Raw genomic sequence first — 19,928 nt, forward strand, 5'->3', positions numbered from 1 at the left:
CCCCAATTCCCCAATAAAATCTTAAGAAAAAAAGAATTTTTATAAAAAGCAGTTTGTGCTCACTGGTTTGATTTCCTCCCGGTCCAGTTTGCGTCTATACAGCAGGATGGCGTGGATGGCGTTGCCCGCTCTCGCTGCCTGAATGTGAGTCGGTAAGACGTAGAGCAAATCCTGAAATGGGAATATACGTGTCAGCAGGGAGGATGCTCAGGAAAAAGACAAGCTGATTTACAGCCACAGCAGAGCACTTCGGCACTGTTAAAATAGCGCCACACGTGTGTTCACTTACGCCTGCTCTGCTAGAAAATAAGTTGTACTTTCGTTTCCTATACTTTGTCCGTATTATTTTGCTTACGGTTTCTAAGAACACAAGCACCCAAGGAATTCTTGGGCTATTAAAGGTAACGGTATCTTTTAAAATGAAATTCTTCAATAAGTAGAATTCAAGTTTTTAAAAGATAGTATTTTGTCCCAAATATATTCCTATAGTGCACAAAAAAGCAGAAATAAAAGAGCAATTAGACAGTTAGGAAGTTTTCTGAATGAGAAGTAACCAAAGGTTAAAATAACCTTTTACATAGAGCAGTGCCTGCAACGTTCTAAATTTTGAGACCCATTTCTTTCTAAATGTCGTTTTCCATGACTGGAAGAAAAGGCCGAGGGACACAGGTCCACACTATAATCTGAGAGAATACGTCCCCCGTTATGTAAGGAGGTGCCTATGTAAGAAAGAGACACTCAAGTTTTCAGGAATGAAAGGGTACCCGATGGACAGCTTACTCTCAAAAAAAGTTCTATGCACCACACCAACAATTTTTCTGTAAGTTTGAGATTGTTTCTGATGGGGGGTGAGGGGTGGGGTGGGGGGGGGCCGGGATTAAAAGAAAAAGAAAATTTTTAAAAGGAGAAAAACAGAAAAGAAAACCAAACAAGAAAGAAAGAGAAATAGGGGGAAAAAAATAAAAGTGAACGAAGAACAGAAATAAAGGAAAGCTGAAAGAATTCAACTCATCACTTACTGACCAGTAACGCGGAACCCAACTGAGGGGTTCCTAACACAATTAATGATGTGTGCTCTCCTAGAGCCTCAGTGCCTCCAAAGACAGGAAATGACACATAACATGTGACCCCCGGTGTCTCAGAGCACAGCACCATGTTCAGCACACGGGCGGGTGGGCAGATTCTCAGCCAACCCGTGGTCCCGGGGCCCTTCACGTCACGACGGCACCGTCACACAGTGCTCAGCTAAGAAAGCCGGCAGAGGCACACAACGCTGTGAGGATTCCCTGCCTGTCACCAGGGCATGTTCGCGACCCCGACTTCTCCACAGTAGCTCGGTGCCCTTGAGCTACTTGGCAAATACAGGGCGTCCATGCTGCTCTCCTGTGTGGGAGGCAGGTGCTGGGCTCCCTGGTGGGGTGTAGAGCCTTGGACAGTGGACAGCATGGACCAACCCCCCACACACACCCAGCTTCCACAGGCAACCGGCAGGGCCACAAAGATACGCCGCCCCGCTGCTTGGTCCCCACCGGACACGTGGCCCGGGGGACTGGCTCACCATGGCGTAGTAGTTGCTGTTCACCATCAGCGGGCCCCGGCTTCGCAGGTAGATGTATTCCTCCCACCAGTCGCTCACCTGTCGGAGCAAACAGACACGCTCAGCAAGTGACACAGGCGCCCAGGGCCCCGCGGAGAGTGCATTTATGCAAAACCGTGGGAAATGGAAAGTGACTTTTGAGTTTAAGTCATGACGTAGCTAGAAGGTAGATCCCCTTCATTTTAGAGATGGTTAAAAAAGAAGACCAAATGGAAAATAAGTGACAGCTGTTTGTTGACATGTCTTCATCATTATTATTACCCGAAACTACACCACAGACTGCTTCTCCTGCCCTTGCTTGCCAGGTCTCCCCAAAGCAGCCATCTCTCAATCCCTTCAGAGCCGGGGTGCTAACACGGGACCCACGTGTGTTGTCATCACTCCCCAGCATGACGTCCCGCTACCCTCCAAAACCATCTCTTCCTGACCACACCCACAAGCTCTGGATGAATTCTTTTTTTCACTTTGTGTTGAAGTGCGCACACACACACACGGAGCACGTGTTAGAGTCTACGTGTACATGTGAAAATGTTTAACAACTCAACACACCTGTGTAACTGGCACCTGACCAGCAACAGAACGTGACCCCTCCCCCGCTCCCCACCTCTGCTGGTCCCTTGCAGTCCCTGCAGGCACTGCCCACCCCACCACAATGCTCACCTCTAGCCCTGTCTCCCGTTTTAACACCTTCTCTTCCACGACAGCTATTCCACAAAACCCCAACTCCCACCCCCACCCATTTCATTGGTCAGATGTCCCCTCGCCCGCCATGCACGGGGGAGCCTGGCTGGCTCGTGGAACTCATTCATATTTTCATATACAGAATTCCATCAGGAAAAAGAGTGTGTGTATATACTTACATAATTGGTAGCCCACCAGGACTTCAACTTCAAATACCACTGTAATTTTGGCCCGAGGTTGACAGCAAAATCTTCTGCGAGAGCCGTCATCCGCTTAAAGTCAGCTTCCTTCATCAGAGGTCTCACCGATTCCAGGTACTGAGGTTAATGAGAAAAACAGGAGCCAAGTAAAAACACCATTTCCTGACAAAAAATGTAAACATCTTTAACAGATTTGAAAATGTTCCCAGAAATTGGTTGTGCCAGTCCTCACACCAGTTGGCAAACTGCCACGCTACGTGACGTTTTAGATTAGAGATAATTAAACAATTAAATGTTTTTGTCCTTTATTGGCCCACAAATTCCCCAGATCCTGCATCACCACAAAATCAACAAAGTGACTTCTAGATGGACAAGATCCTAGTTTGGTTCACAAGGAAATTTCCGTGGTGACTTTTCTCCATTATCTGGCCTTAACGAGAGCTCCATTCTTGGCTAAGCTACAATGTGCTGATGAGACTGCGGGGGGGAGACGGGAGGAGCGCAAAGTGTGGGGAAATTTTAGCCCAGCGCTCAGGACCCAGGACAGGAAGGGAAAGCCAGAATAATGCCAGGGGGCAGTGATGGTCATGCCACCAGGTCAAGGATTTTTACAACATTGTAGATGTACATAATGCGACAGAATGGTTTAAAATAGTTAAAATGGTCATTTTTATGTTATGTATGTTTACCACCACTTAAAACAATTAGTGACGTAATACAGCAAAACCAATGAATTGGACCGTTTGAGTTGTATGGTATATGAATTATATCTCAATAAAGCTGCTCAAAAATTTTGCCAAGTGGTTTCTCTATCAAATATGATGCCTTCTTAAAAAACAAACAAACACCTAAGATGTGCTGACACATTAGGGAAAAAAACAAACATTTCCTGTAGCAGCCCTACAAGGCACACTGCTGGGAGCTCACACAGCCAAATGACAGTAAATTAACTGACAATCATCATTAAGTTGTAAACCTTAATCCTACAGATGCCTGGCATGTCCCCTCGATATGACACTGCACCTACCCTGTTCATGGTGTCTTTCACGGCTGGGACCGGCAGACGCGGCAGAGACGTCTGGAAGCTGTACAACATGGGTTTTCGGCCTGAGAAGACCTTGACCATGCCCTTAAAACAAAAACGTACATTTTAAAAGATGAGGCCGTGTAAAAATCTGAAACCAGTTCTTAACTGCCTACAACCTGCCAACCATGTACAGATGTCCTGGGGCAGTTTTATGTTTCCTCTAGTCCATTTTCTGCCCCTACCCTCACAGGCCTCAGCAAACAAACAGGTCACCCCACAAAGAAACCCGGTTGAATGAAAGCCTGGGTCTGACAGATGCTGCGAGATGCCTACCTAGTCCAGGCGTCGTCGTTCCCTGCCAGGGCCCTCCTCGGGCACCCTGCCTGGTATCACTGTCTGACTACACTTCTGCTCAAGGGTAAGCTCACCCACCTACTTCTGCGAGGCCCTGGGTTTCAGGGTTGGCTCCAGGCTCTGGCAGGAACGGAGCCAACGCCAGGAGAAGCAGTGTGGCCCCTTCGGTCACGTCAAGCCTAGTGGACGGCACACACTTGCCTGCTGTTGGTCCTTGCTTTAGGCTGGAATGATCTCAACTTGGTGTAATAACTGGTCATCTCATGCTGACCAGACCGCAAAGGAATTTCTAGGGCTCACAGTGTGTGTGTATTTGGGGGGGGATTCTTGATGCTGAAGAGTGTTGGGACTCAACTGGACATCAGCCATGAAATGTCATCCTAGGGAACGTCATTTAACTTGTTTTGTAAAATGCGGGCCACCATCTCTGAAGCTCTTTTGGGTGTTAAATTTTGCTTCTCTGGAAATCAGAAAACTTAACCCAAGCAATCAGCGTAACTCAGTTTGGGAAAGAGTGAAGGGCGGGGGTACGCAGTACGCTTGTGCATGGGGGTGGCACCGCCGTGGCTCTCAGCCTTCTCTCACAGACGGGCCCCCGGCAGGTGGCAATCAGCTCTCAGATGGAGCGAGCACACGCTGAGATTGGGACAGACATTCACACACACGGTAAAGGAGTGACACTTGAGCCGAGGGCCAAGGAGAGCAGTTGGGACATGCCGGAAGCCACGGGTGACTCAGGAAGACCTGGTCAGATCAGTCCGCCGAGGAAACCAGGTAATGCTTGACCTCAAGTTAGAAAAGCTACAAAGACGAGGATAGATGGTGCTTTTATTGGATGGGTAGTTTGGATGACAAACCTAGCAGGCATTAATATAAGATGTTCAGAACTCATCAACATCGAAAAAAAAAACAAAAAAACTTGAAGCGGCCAGTTAGCTCAGGTGGTTAGAGCACAGGCTCATAACACCAAGGTTGCTGGTTTGACTCCCACATGGGCCAGTGAGCTGCGCCCTCCACAACTAGATTGAAGACAACTCATTGACTTGGAGCTGATGGGTCCTGGAAAAACACACTGTTCCCCAATAAAATTTCTTAAAAAAAAAAAAAAACCTCTTTGACCCAAACATTATGTATCGTGGTGAATCAATGCTGTCTAACAACTAGAGGTTGCCCCCTCCATAGTCACCAACGAAGGGCCAAAGCGGGGGAAGGTCCCATAAAGGACTCCTTTCAAACGTGAAAGCCACCCACACGAGACAGCAGGCCAAGTGAGATGAGCCAGACACCAAAGGACAAATACCTCCCGACCTCACTGATCTGTGGAGTCTAAGAGTCCAACTCAGACACAGCACATAGAATGATGACAGCCGAGGGCAGGGGAGACGGAAGCACGCTGCCTAACGGGCACAAAACTTCAGTTACACGGAATAAGTAAGTTCCGGGGGGGAGGGAGAGTCTATTGTCCAACACGGGGCCTGGGACTACCAACACGGCAGACTTAAATGTTAGCTAAGAGGGTAGACCTTAGGTTAAGTGCCACCACAAAAGAGAAGAGACGGGGGGCACGTGGGAACTTCGGGGGGTGGTAAGTGAGTAGCACTGAGAGTGACGGCTCCCCGGGTGTGCACGCATCTCCAGACACAGCAAGCTGTGCACGGTCATTGGCCACGGCTCTTGCATGTCAACCACACCTCCATAAATGCGCACACCAGCCCTGCATGGACAGTGATGTTCAATTACCATCCAGACTTTGGTGGCGCGGCTCAATTTGCCGTGCTCGGCAAACATCCAGCCGTGGTAGGACAGCAGGAACTTCAGGGAGTAGCGCATCGTGACGATGAGGGACACCCACAGGCCCGTGCCGAAGAGGACGCCGCTGACCACGTTCTTGGTCTGGCTGGACATGTAGCCACTACCGGGACAAGACGAGACAAGCCGCGAATACGTTAGCGAGCAAGACAGGCTGGGGGGGGCGGGGGGGGGGGCGACAGCTCCGCGAGACACCGCCATGCGTCACGCGCTACAGCGGCCTTCCGTGGACCCTAAGGAGACCGCGGACCCTGGACCAGGAATCAGAGTCGGGCCTGATCAGAGAGAGGACACGCATATTACTCCAACTGTCGAGACTCAGGCATCTTTCTCCCCACTTTCAAACGAATCAGCCCCATCGGCTTTGGCAGTCCTCAAAATGAACCCAGGCTAACTTGCAGGATGGGGGGCAACGGAGATGCACAATTTCCTCCAGGGTCTAGGGACGATGACAGAGGTGATGTGAGGCTGTGGACTGCCCCCATGACAACTATGCCCCCCAGTGGACCTGCGTCATCTCAGCTGGGCGCTCACAGGAGTTCCAGGCCCTTCCTGTCCTGCTCCCGATGGTGTTTTTTTCTCGAACAGATCTTTGGAGTCCACTGTTACTCATAAGAAATTCAGGTCCTTTGGCAAAGCTATTACACCTCAACTGTGAATATCAACAGAGCTTGTTTTTGATGTAGGCAGGATTATTTACCATGCATACACAAAGAAACTGATCGAACAAAATGACCATTTAAATAATAAAGACAGGATATGTTTTCCTTTGCTAAGGAAAGTGATTCTTTCATGGCAAAGATGAGCCTTCAGAAATGAGAAGAAATGCAGCTATTCACAGGTCTTTGCTGTGTTTGCTTGCAGTTTTAGCCGTTTTGGAAACCACAAAATATTTACAAAATAACAACGAAGCGTGCTTCAAATTACTAGAGCAAACCAGTACACAACCTGAAGGTATCTCCAATATTTGGAAACCACCAATTTAACATTTTCGAATACTTAAGTGACATAGAAACACGTATCTTCAAAGTAAAACGCTTTTGCTTCAAACCTTGCATCTTTCTAGAACCTGTCCAATCTTAGGCTCAAGTTTAACTGTCATCTCTACTCGAAACCTTTTTTTCTGAAAGTCTCATCTACAAGCAAACGTGGATGTAAAGATTTAAGAACCTATCTTTCAGATGCTCTACAGTTCAGATGTCTAAGTGCCACCCTGCCAAAGGAAAAAGACGTACCTACTTACTCAATTCACAGAGATCAGGGATTATTCGAGCATTAAAAAATCAATGACACATTCAGGATTTTTTACATATACACATATAGTATTTTGATAACAAGCATGAGCCAAAAAGCTTCTTGTGAAGAACACATCCTTCCAAGGCTACAGGAGAGGGACTAACACAGAGCACTTGGTCACCTGCACCTGTGAACACAGCACCTAGGGATGTGGGAGATCCCTCCAGAAACAGAGTTCCAGAATGGTCCTTGAGCCTGGGTGACACTGGCCCGTAAGCTGGTCTTTCTCCATGTGGGACAGGGATGGCCCAGTTACCCCAATTGGCTTAGAGGGACAAAGACACAAATCTTATAAAGATCCAGATTAAAAGGGCTTTAAATAGCCAACACTTCTAAATATAATCCAAAAAGAGACAGCCCATACTCAAAAGTAAATAATCATCTTTGTTAAGCCCACAACTGTCTGAAAAGCAGGTAGGAACAGCACAATGTGTGGGTCGAACTGTCCGCAGGGGGTGGGCCTGTGCCGCTTGGGAACTAAAGGATGAGAGGAGAGAGGCTAAGAGTGACAAGGTCCCTGCCCCAGCTGCCCCGGCCCCCAGGCAGACCAAGGCATTTGCAGGCTTCCACTGAAATGACAGGGAGCTTTTACTCGGCTGCACTCTCAGGGACTCCCATGAGTCTGGGGGCTTCTCAGGGAACAATATTTAAATCCAAACAACCAGCAACGTGCTGGTTTATTAAAAAGGCCCAGAGCCCATCTGTTTAGCGTCAGACCCCAATGCCGCAGACATGGCCCGGGGTCTGTGTGGACACACCCGGGCTGCATCTCATCCCGCAAGGACTCTAACTTCTGCCCGCAACCCCTGCCCCGAGAAACACAGCCCGATTACCGGACGAGGACGTGCGGACGATTGTTTCTCGCGTAAGAGACCTGAAATGTTCAAGGCGACTGCCCGACCAGGACACAGGGAAAAAGTCTACCTGAGAACTGCGGCAAAAGCTTCACATTGAATCTAGAACAGCAACAGTCATATTTGAAGACATAAAAACAGCAGCAGCAGCAGCAACAACAACAAACCCGACGGTCGCTTCCTAGACGATTTGAGATCTGAAAGGATGACTTACGTCTTGTCGAGGGTCCGACTGATTTTTGCAATTATCCCCAGCGAGGGGTCGATCTTGGCGTACATCGTTGAGATCACGCCCACCACCACGATGAGCCAGCTGGAGGGGCTCGCGGGGTACACGCCAGTGATGATGCCATTCTGAAAACAGACATGCCGTGTGTGAGAACGTCCCACCCACAAAATCACGCGGCCTCTGCTGATGGGGATGACAGTGGGGGCGGGATGCCAGGCAGAGGGAGGCGGGTGTTTGCAGCACTCGGGCCGCTAAGGGACCACGCTGTCACTACTGGAAATCTCCCCCGGGGCCTCCACCTGCAGCTGCTCCAACTTCTGTCCAGCTCCTTCCCTTCCTCTACTTCTGATCCAAAAGCCTCGCTCCCGACCCCTGAGTGGTCCCAGGACATTAGAATCACCCTGGGGACTAGTGTAACATACAGATTCCTGAGATCCACCCAGACTCACTCATGACACCCGTGGGCTAAGGACATCACTCAGCCAACCCGGAAGTCCTCTCCCAAATCCACTGTCCCTGGGATGCCCGAGACCCGTCCCCGACTCCAAAACCATCCCTCCCGAATTGAGACACCGTTTAACCCCAAAGTATTTATGGGAGACCTTACTCCAGTTCGAAAATTTGCTATAAGACTTCAGCCAAAACCCCCACACCCCTAAAAAAACAAAACCAAAAAGTAGCAGGAGGCATAGGAACCAAAATTGGCAAAATGTTGACCGTGACAGAAACTGGGAAAAGAGCAGTACAGCGCTTTCCTCTCTCTACTTATGTGTATGTTCCAAAGCCTCCAATTAAAAAAAAATTCTTACAAAAGCCATCGGAGTAAGAGATGGATTTGACCAAGACAGTGGATTAAAACCTCTCAAAGCTTTATCTGAATGCTTCAGAAGATACGTACACCCCTGCATGTTATTTCTATTAGATTCCCTACTGTCGAAAGGGAACAGGTTTTAAACAAAGGGAAGGGGGGAGGGGAGGTTCCTTCTGGTGTTCTCTGAAGCAAAAAAAAAATGTCCTTTTAAAATAAATACATAAACACGTAAAATTAAGTTAAAATGGAGGAAGGAGAGTTCTAGATAAAGTGCCTGCCACTCACCAACCCCCCCCCCCCAGCCACCTCTCTTCCTCTGAGCAATGAGGTGGTTCTCTCAACCCCGTGGCCGGGCACGGCCGTGCATTGTTTTTGTATCATGTTTTCATACCTATTATAGCCTTGTTTTCTCAGCTGTACCACAAGGTCTTTGAAATCAGAGAACATTTGCACTGTGTTGAAATGATGCCCCCCTTTCGTTTTATCTTCCTCCATTTGAAGGTAACAAGGAGCGCTGTCAGCAAGGCCAGGAGGGCAAACCTCGCTTCCCCCTGTAGGTGGCGCCCTCCTCCGCTTCCGGTGGATCACGCTGGATGGTGCCAGGCAACCGATGGGATGTGACCCCCAGAACCTACCGGCTGAGCCCAGGGACACCTCTCCAGCCAAGGCCAGTTCCCAGGGACCACCCACCTCCACTGTCACTGCTCTCACCTACTCCAGCTCCTGGGCCTTTCTCAGCAGCCTTCCTATGGGCTCCCCTCTAAAAAGGAAACCTGGAGAATTAAAACACCACCTATTGTATGGGCGGCCCCTAGGAGAGGGGCGGGGCGTTCATGCTGCTACACTTTCATCTTGTTGCAATGTTTTTAAACATGGCACTTACTTATTCCTTCTGTGATGTGTAAAATGAGGCATGTGCTTGAAACAGTGAACAAACGTCCTCTCTTTCAGGTAAACCGAACTGAGAAGCTGTGACGTTAACTGCACTTGAGTTTACGTGCATTATTTGTCAGTGTTTGAATATTGTATCAGTGAGATGCCGGTTACATAAACTCGCTGCAGTTTCACACAGCTGCAAAACAATCCTTTTTCTAGAAGGTGTGTAGGGTTCTGGACTCGGAGCAGGAGACATGGATTCTAGTCTTAACTTTTCTCCTACCGAGCAGCCCACTCACCCTGAGCCCGGACTCCCTCACCTGCTCGACAAGATAATGAATGACTCGCCCTAGGCCCCTTCCGGAATTTCTTTAAGAACTCAGCGAGCCACGTATGAAAGTGTGTCCTAAGCCTGAAGTACCATGAAAACATAAAGTGTGTGCCAATTACCACTCTGAAATACTTATGCTTGAAAAGCACCCAGGGAACAAAGCTCAAGGTGTAAAAGTGAATACTGCACAGATTTAAACAAGTTTCTGAGAACCTTGAATCTGATAAACTTCTTTTTCCAGGAATGAAGTCCAGACAGATAGATTTGCTTAAGGGCCTCATGGCTCAGCCGCAGGTCGATCCCATCTGGAGTGACCGTGAACTGGAAGGCCACGGCTTGGTGAGCTTCTGCCATCTTCAGCGATCTCCTGGACAGAGAAGAGGGCAATGTAACGCCATGGAACATTCTGCTGGGTAGTTTCCTGTTTTAGATGTGCAATTTGTTCCAAATTTAAGTATTTCCATCCCATTGGGCAGATTCCACATTTTTCATTAACAGATCCAGTTTTGTGATTACCCGTCACCCCGTCCAGCACTATGCTATACAGACAATCAGAGGCCCTGGGTCATCGGCAGAGCCCAGGAGTGAAACCCGTCACCCCTGGCCTGGCCTCCAGGCACTAGGGGAAAAAAGCCTTACCCTCTGACCCCTGGCCCTGGCCCGCCCACCAGGCCAGCAGCCCAGCCCACGTCCAGCTGACACAGGAAGCTGGCGGCTGTTTAGCAACTTGCCAAGGCAAATCCCATTCCTGCCACCAGTCCCCTGGAGGCCACAAATGAGTACACAAGGGCCCTGAACCCTTCAGACAGGAACAGGACTGACCACTGACACCAAATGCGAATGAGTGGTTGGTGTCTTGAGAAACCATGTTAGGCACATTCGGAGGCTCTGAAAACCAGGCACAGACTCCTCAGGATGGAGCTGGGCCTTCCTCCTCTGAGGCTGTGACTAAAATCAAACTCAACACACGGGGTGGGACATCCCTGGAGCATTTACACCCCCCCCCCAAAGCACAGCCCCCTGGGCTAGCTACCACACACACACACACACACACACACACACACACACACACACACACACACACACACACACACCCAGCAACGGCGAGTACATTTCATTCCAGCTGCCTCGGAACCTACAGTATGTCCTTCGTTTCCCGTTGTCCTTGCTTGCCTGACTCCTGACACATGCCACCTCTTCCCTCTCTCCCAACTGGCCCCTCTGCCACCTACTGACAGCAAGTGATGGCACCTTCTCTTCCTAACCCATTTTCACTGAGCGCCACATGGATAAAAAGGCAGCTAAGAGAGAAAAAACCTAACAAGAGCCATAATAAAAATCTGAACTTGCACGTGTGTGTTTTCTCGTCACTCGCAATTTTTCCTGTTTTCACCCATTTTCGCCCATTGGGTACAGAGGCAGGACCTATCACAAGAAACCGACACCCAGTTTACAGAAGTCAGACTAGCCTGGTCTTCAGCTAGTCAGAACAAATGACTCCATGAGCAGGCCCTGGAAAGGCAACCAACTTTCATTCATTTGTTCATGCAACAAGTATTTGTTGACTGCCTCCTATGTACCAGCCGTGAGGGGATCGAGACGCTGGCAAAAGAGGTCCCCCTGCCCTCCCTCAGCTCACACAAGGAGGCAGAAAGGACAGGGGATGCTGGAGGGAACCTACCAGGGGACCCCTGATGCCCAGGAGAAGGATCGGCCAGAGGGCAGAACTTTCTGGCCCAAAGGGAGACCTGTGCAAGGACTCAAGGTGAACAGCAAGGGTAGGGTGGCTGGGTCCAACAGAAAGACGGCTGGAGTCAAGCGCAGGGCAGCTGGGTCAGAAAGCAAGGCCCAGAGGCAGCCGTGGGAGGCAGCTGGGTTTTACGCTAAGGGCTATGGAAAAGCATCGTGGGCTTGAAGGCAGAGTGTCTACTCCTGTTCTGCTCTAAGGACCACCCTGGCTGCCATATAGAGCTTGGGTGGGTAAGAAAGCAAGACCGGGAAGCAGTTGAGGCAGTGTCCCAAGAGAGAGTGGTCCTGAGTGGAGATGGTGGGGACAGGGAGGACAGCCCACTCTGGACAGGCGTCAGAAGCACTCTGGGGCTTCCGGTTTGAACCACCTGCTCAGCAGAGCCGTTCCCTGACACGGGACAGGCTAGGGGCTGGCAGCGGAGAGTTCACATGTGGACCCACCACATCTGCTGTCACCAGGGGCAGAAGGAGAGGCTGGGATGGGCACCCCTGGGAACGGGCCGCTCACAGAACCTGAAAGCTCCGCTTTGGGGATTCTGGAAAAAAACAGTACAACCTTAGCTTAGTGCAATCTGTAACCATTCCAGAATGTTCGCATGCTAGTTAGCAGGCATGGAGCAAGCTGCCATAGCCTGGCCAAGTTTGAAGGAATGGACCCCATGCTTGAAAGCCACAAGCTCTCTAAGCAAATGTATATTGCAGATACATTCAGAATGTTGAATAGGGCACCCACCAACAGCTTGGATCCATTTCTCGAAAAGTATGCAAGTGGCTCTAAGATTCTCCAAGGCTAACTCAGCCCCCCACCCCCATAGCAAGGCCTTGGGGAGGACGGGAGAGGCAGGATTCTGCACAGCGTGCACCTCAGCAAATAAAATTACGCGTCTGGCTACCTTTGCAACGGTCTATGAGATCTCTCACGGGCTTTATATAGAACATGAAGGGATTACTAATGGTGTAGATTAAATCTAGTGCTTGTCGCCAATTCAGTCCCTAGTTTGTTCAGTAATCTAACCTCTGCTGGGGAGGGGCAGACACACAGAGAACGTCTGCAATCTCCTTTCCAATGGCCTTGTGCGAACTCTCTGAATTGAACTAAGGCTTTGCTTGCTTTGATTGGTTCAGACTAAAAACCACACATAAGAGTCTTAACTGCCCCCAAAAGGGACAATCTGTTTCTCTCGTTTGGCCGTAGCCAGGATGGCTGCCCTGAGCCATATGCAGGATTTAGTGCACTGGCCACCGACAGCAGCTTGGAAAGCTCCCTTCACCAATCGAATGAGTGGAAATTCCACCCTTAGTCCTGGTATCCACAGCCTCGTGAGTCCTTAAAAACATTTATAATCGGAATACCGCCTACTGCAGCCATCAGGGAAATGCAAATCAAAACCACAGCAAAATGCCACTCTCACTCCAGACCGGGATGGCTAACCAAAAAGACAGGTGAGAGGCGCTGGCGAGGAAGGAGGTGAACAGACTGGGAACCCTCATGCTGGAGGGGATGTAAAATGGCACAACCACTTTGGAAAACAGCCCGGCTATTCCTCAAAACAGTTACCACGTGGCCCAGCAATTCCACTCCCAGGAGAACTAAAAACATGTGCACACAAAAACTTGGGGCCAGCAGAGTGGCGCATTGGTTAAGAGTTGGCTTGGGAGTGCAAGCTCTGAGCAGCAGAGCCGCCGGTTCGGATCCCACATGGGACAGTGACGCTGTGCCCCCTACAGCTAAGATGGTGAACAACAGCTCGACCTGGAGCTGGGCTGCCATGCGTCGCCGGCGACGGTGTAGGCTGCAGCCCCTGATGCAGTGGGTTGCCATAAGCTACCGTGAGTGGCCGGCAGCCAGGATGAGCGGCCATCTAATGGCTGGAGACTGCCTCACCCGGGAAGAGCGCAATGATCCTAATACCAACATGGGCCAGTGAAGCGACATCCTCCACAACTAGACTGAAGAACAAAATAACAGACAACTTGTCTGTTCCCCTTCCCCAATTCCCCAGCGCTGTTCCCCTCCCCCAATGCCCCCAATAAAATCTTTAAAAACAAACAAACAAAAAAACCCACATACTTGGATGTCCACACTGGCATTACTCATCATAACCAAAAAGTGGTAAAACTCAAATATCCTTTTGTTGATGAATGGGTAAACAAAATGCAGTCCATCCACTAACAGACGGCTATTTGGCCATAAAAAGGAACAAAGCACAGACATACGCTACAACACAGGTGAACCCAGAAACCGTTACGCTTAAGTGAAAGAAGCCAAATACGAAAGCCCACGTAGTGTATGCTAAATGCCCAGAACAGGCAAATCCAACAGACACAGAAAGCAGAGGAATAGTTGCCTAGGGCGGGAGGGGCTGGGGGTGACAGCTAAGAACAGGGCGGGTTTCTTTTTGGGGTGATGAAAATGTTCTGAAACTGAATGTGGTGATGTGTGCACGTGCCTGGGACTATACTAAGAACCACCGACGTGTAGGCTTTCGATGGGTGGATTGTACGGATGAGAATTATATCACAATAACACTGTTATTTTAAGAAAACAAAACAAAACACTGCCTCATGAAATTGAAGCGTCATCCATTTAACATTTATGCACCTAAACCCTCCTAAAACATATAATTCAGGTGACTGGGCAGGTGGATGTGTCACTCATCCTTTGTCCCCTCATGTGTTCACCCTAGTGCTCCACTCAGGACACCTTCCAACACCTCTACCTCGTGGTATTAAGGGAATGACTGTTAAATAGTTTCAGGTGTTGGTCAATATTGTAGTCACACGCACATTGTAGCTGCTAACTTTTAGTGTTACATACTGAAATATTTACCCATGCACTTTTATCTTGTATCATGTCTGGGATTTGCTTCAAAATCACTGGGGGTGAAAGGCATTGATGGCCACAGGTATAAAGTGGCCGTGTGTAAGAACTGGTGACGTTGGTGGCCATATGGGGGTCCATTATGCTGGTCTCTCTTCTTGTGTTTGTCATCTTCTCTAATAATCTCTTAAAATATATTTGATGAAATAAAACACCTCTCCACAGCAGTCGGTGCTAACTCTCACACCTGGAGAGCACTTTTCCAAGCTCTGGACCCTTCAAATGCCCCCAGAGCCCACCTTCCAGGAAGCACACACACCTCCCCCGTCAGCCCCACACATGCACAATCGAGGACCAGCAGAGGCTCCACCAGGCCCCGTAGCCCACACGGAGACAAATCAAAGCAGGAAGGGCGAAGGTTGGCAAGTCTGCTGCCTCTGCCCTCATCCACAGCGTCAACTCGGAAATACCTAAGTCCACCTGCTTTAACAACCACAGGAGTTCAAGGCTGCCTGGTTGGTCACTGCGTCCCCTGCCCCACAGCACCCTTGCAGGAACTGCCACCACCTACACTGGCAGCAAGGCACACGCCCTCACCTCCACCTTTCACCCAGGTGGGCGTGGGCACAGCCTGACCACACTGCCCTGCGTCTCCTATCTCCGAGTCACCTCGAAACAGCCGCCGGAGTAACTGATGACACAGGGGCCATCATTTTTCAAAGGCTGACTGCAACCCTTCGAAAGGCCATCTCTGCCCGGGTCACTGGGCCAGAGGGCACCTAATGTCTGTAAAACTAGGGACCTTTTTCTTCACATGGAAACTCACAGGAAAGGTCAGCGGTAAAGCCGTCCCTCCTCCCCGGGGCCCTAAAGGATGGAGGGCTCCCAGACGAGCTGGAAAACCTGGTGAGAATGCCCGGCTGGTGAGAACGCACCCTAGCCAACAGAAAGCCACCCTGTCCCTCGGGGTGTGACCCCTGCTGTGGTAAATCCTATCAGCAGCCGCCCTGTGCTGGCACAAGCGCCTGGAGCTACCTAGGAGTGCCCTCCCCACAGCTGGTCTGTCCACCTGCCATGTGAACAAACCACAGCCAGGTGAAGAACAGGACGGGGCAGGGCACACCGGGACCCTGCTCCAGGAGGGAGGGTGCGAGCCATTAACAAAACCCAGGAACAATGAGGAGTTATGAGGCCTCACCAGAGCCCCGTGAACATCCCGGTATTATACAGCAAGACTGCCTTCTGCCTGACGTGTTTTACATCACCAGATACTATAAACGCAGAGGAATACGGTAACACCGACGCACCCCTCCTAGAATGAACGGGTATTAATATTTTGCCATACTGACTTGGGACTGCGTATTTCCAACTCTCCTTTCTCGGCCGACCTCCCTGGAGTCCCAGGATGTGCCTGCCCAGGCCAGACACAGCTATCGGCGCAGCTGGGAACCCCAACACGCTAGGAGAGGAAGAGCCCTGGGGCCAGCTGGCAGGCTGGGCCTGTGTCTGGACCAGAGCCACCTCCACTGGACAGCCTCTCCTCTGTATCCCTTCGGCCTTCCAGGATGGCAGCAAAGGGCACAGCAGGGCCCCAAGGGTCAGGTGGGCAGGCCTCCCAGGGCTGGCAAGGGGCTCGTCCATGTCCCACATACAGTGTACAGCTAAGTCTCCACGTGTCAGCCAGCTCCCCCGTCCTCCTGGAGAAGGTCCCCAGACTGTTACGGTGTGCCTGCCGCTGCTGCCACTCACCCCTCTGTCTTCTGACCTGGGGGGACCGTTCCTCTTCCAGTTCCTCTGCACCCACCTGCCTGGGGCTTTCCCTTCTACCTGCGCACACAAGGATCGACGTTTCAGGTGATGCCAAACAAGTCAACAGAGAAGGAGTCTCGCTCTTTTCCCACACCCGCCCCGTGTCTCTTAATCCAACACCGTCCCTGACTCCCCTGTGGGGTGCAGGCACCATGCCTGCTGGTTTTGACAGGTACTCATCACCCCGATGGCCACCTAGGCACCTGTCTACCTCAGTGGAGACACGGCGACACGGCATGACCCCTGGGACCTACCTACAGGGCAGAGTGTGCACCTGGGCCCTGAGCTCTCAGGGGGCTGCCGGAGAGAACATGTGCGCTGACTGGCAAGAAATGCAGATACACAAGGGGAAAGGCAGATCACAAAGGAGCAACGAGAAGAGGAAACACAGATGGAAGAAAAGAGAGCTTAACGCCCCCCCCCTGTCCTCACTGGCCCTCTGCTCAGCGCGAGCAACTCCTGGAGGGAACCGAGTGATGGGGGAAGCACCTTCTGAGGACTCAAGCTGGCTGCTCCGCCCCCAGGTCTGGCTGGGTGACCGAGAAGGCCATGGGGACGGCTCTTGATGTCAGGCCACCTCTTGCCATGTGTCCCTGTAGTGCAGCATGCCGTGGGGCTGAGCACCCGTCTCCTGCCCCGCAGCGCAGGGATCACTTTGGGCTGCGTCAGGCGGCGCGCCCCTCTGGAGCGCCACTTGGCACAAACCTCCGTGCCTGGAACACACCTGGGGCACCGAAACCCCCAGGCAGAGCGAGGGGGCCAGGCGACCATGCCACGTTAGAACTCGCGAGGGCCACTGAGGGAGACATTCTCCAAGGTCCACACAGAGCACTTCGGCGCCTTACGCTAATCCAACCTCAGAAAAACTCCAAGATGCAGGATAAGACGGCCTGGTACACACAAGGACTACTGATCCCAATTTTTAAAAATTCACTTCTCTGCTCTGTGCCTTTTAAAATTTCACATCTCTGGTCTATTCCATGGCTGTTCCTTGTACCTTTTTCAGGTCATCCTCCAGGCGCCTCAGCCAGGCCCAACAGCATGACCCACGGCCTGAGAACTCCGGCTCACAGCGGAAGTGTCTTCTGTTCTTTTTCCATTTCTGCCTTCTCCCTGCTTCACACCTAGCACGCTCCCCTCCTCCAGGGCCCGCGCAGGCCAGCCTTTGCACTGTGATGAAAAAAAGGGGTTCTATGGAAAGTACCCTCACCTCACAGGGTGCTCCGATCATAGATTCCTACCTGGGCAGGTCACATGGGTAGTCACGCCCCAGGTATACAACTTCCTTAGTGAAAGGCTGATCTCTGCCTTAAGCAGCCCTGCCCATCCCATTGTGTCTGTGCATCCAGGCTAACACACATCGAACCACTCAAGAGAGCACGTAATCTTCTCAACATCTGTCAGGTGGGGCGCCAGGTGGGCGCTCCACCTGTTCACCCAGAAGTGATCTCTGTACCGTGGGACAGTGAACAGGTCCACGGCCCCAATCTTGTAATCCAATCCCTGCCTTGCTTTCTCCCACCTGCATGTAATCTTCTTTCCATCGCCTCCTTAATGTCAAATGCACCAAAAAAGCTGCAAATCTTATTCTCAGGAGCATTTCAGATCTTGCTGCCCAGCATAGGTCGTCAGTTTGAATCAACTAAACCAGAGGTTCTCAACCTGTGGGTCGCGACCCCTTTGGGGGTCGAATGACCCTTTCACAGGGGTCGCCTAAGACCATCGGAAAACAAAAAGGTATTTACAGGGCCAGCCAAGTGGCGCAATGGTTAAGAGCTGGCTTGGGACACCAGAGGGCCCCAGTTCGGATCCCACATGAAGGCCAGTGACACTGCCCTCCACAGCTAAGATGCTGAACAACAGCTCAACCTGGAGCTGGGCTGCCGTAAGTCGCCTGCGATGGCGTAGGCTGCAGCCCCTGCTGCAGTGGGTTGCCATGGGCAACCGTGTGTAGCCAGCAGCCAGCATGAGCGGCCAGCAGCTGCAGTGAGCAGCCGTCCAGAAGCCAGCGACTGATCTGCCTCTCCTGGGAAGAACGCAATGATGGTGCCAACTTGGGTCAGTGAAGCAACGTCCTCCACAACTAGACTGAACAACAAAATGACAGCAACTTGTCTGTTCCCCTTCCCCCAATTCCCCAGCGCTGTTCCCATCCCAATTCCCCAATAAAAGTCTTAAAAAAAAAAGGTATTTACATTACGATTCATAACAGTAGCAAAATTACAGTTATAGAGTAGCAACGAAAATAATTTTTACGGTTGGGGGTCACCACAACATGAGGAACTGTATTAAGGGGTCGCGGCATTAGGAAGGTTGAGAACCGCTGAACTAAACTCTTATAAAAATTCTCTCCAGGTGTGGATGTTTCTTCTGTCGACAGAATCCACATTCCCAAAGCACAAGAATTTTACCCATTACATTTCGCAATGTCACCTGCCCTTGCCAGCAAATGACTATCGCTTGTAAATTATTCGTTTCATCTCCCAACATCAATTTTAAGCTGCTCTAGGACACGCAGCCTTGTTTGATGGTCTGAATCAAATCATGAGGCCCAAAGACATTTCTCCAACACTGAAGGTCAATTTGCAGGGAGAGGAGGGGAGATGCTGCAAATTCTCATTCAATTTTCATAAGATCACCTTAATTTTCATAACTTTGCCCAATGCTCCCCCCCCCCAAGATCCGTGGCCAATCAGCTGGTCTGTACTGTTTCTCAAATGTGTGGTTCACTGTGTCCTCGTTTTCCACAATCAATTCCTTTTAATGTAAAACCTTTCGCCTCAGAGGTCAGCAGCCTGCAAATCCTAACAGTGGCCACATGATCAAGATGCCATCCACAAAACGGGTCCGCTTCCCCCAAGGAGAAGACCAGGTCCTCTGGCACAAAGGCCGCGCTGCCCTCCTGGAGTGTCTCCCCCGCCGCCCCAGATCCTGGAACAGGTAGCAACTTAAAGAAAGGAGGTTTAAGGTCATCATAATACAAAGTGCGATGCCAGATTTCAAAACACGCCCAGGGCATTGAGATGTGGCAATCACCTCCGTAACATAAAACAAACAATAAAAGTTGCCATGTGACAGCTGGCTTCCAAGAAACGTCTTTATAGAAACCGAAATATGGAACTAAATTATGTGCCCTCAGAAGTCTTTCAACATAGCCTCGACAATCAACAGATAAAGAAATAAGCGGAGGGTGAGTAAGTAAGTAGACACACAGGTAAGTAAATATATATGTAGGTCATAGGTAGATAAGATGTACAGATTAACTTTTGTGCTATTAACAGTGAACATACAAAATATTCTTCCTACCAAACTCTTTGGCATATGCCAGACAATGTGATCTGCATTTTACCTGCATTAGCCCACTTCATTCCCACTAGAGCGCTAGGAAATAGGTACCATTGCTACCCCATTTACTACAGAGAAGAAGACCAAAGGCTTAGCTGTCCAGAAACCTGCCCAAGGTCACAGCCAGCAAACAGTGGAG

The 19,928-nt window shown here is 50.4% G+C and overlaps 1 protein-coding gene across 2 annotated transcripts in view; it reads right to left on the reverse strand.

Annotated features, from left to right (window-relative positions):
* Positions 1-19,928, reverse strand: part of CPT1A (carnitine palmitoyltransferase 1A) — a 53,775-nt gene that overhangs the window by 24,592 nt on the left and 9,255 nt on the right. Inside the window, exons 1-8 of one of the 2 annotated variants that reach the window (XM_019654699.1) lie at positions 16,385-16,404; positions 10,279-10,432; positions 8,033-8,172; positions 5,600-5,771; positions 3,506-3,607; positions 2,458-2,595; positions 1,559-1,636; positions 64-171 (exon numbers count right to left, since the gene is read on the reverse strand). In XM_019654699.1, the coding sequence (XP_019510244.1) occupies positions 64-171; positions 1,559-1,636; positions 2,458-2,595; positions 3,506-3,607; positions 5,600-5,771; positions 8,033-8,172; positions 10,279-10,419 (879 nt within the window). In that variant the 5' untranslated portion in view covers positions 10,420-10,432; positions 16,385-16,404. Of the gene's footprint in view, positions 1-63; positions 172-1,558; positions 1,637-2,457; positions 2,596-3,505; positions 3,608-5,599; positions 5,772-8,032; positions 8,173-10,278; positions 10,433-16,384; positions 16,405-19,928 lie in introns of those variants that run through there. The other variant, XM_019654700.1, reaches the window with a different exon arrangement.

This window comes from Hipposideros armiger, unplaced genomic scaffold (assembly GCF_001890085.2).
Source record: "Hipposideros armiger isolate ML-2016 unplaced genomic scaffold, ASM189008v1 scaffold_228, whole genome shotgun sequence".
NCBI lineage: Eukaryota > Metazoa > Chordata > Mammalia > Chiroptera > Hipposideridae > Hipposideros > Hipposideros armiger.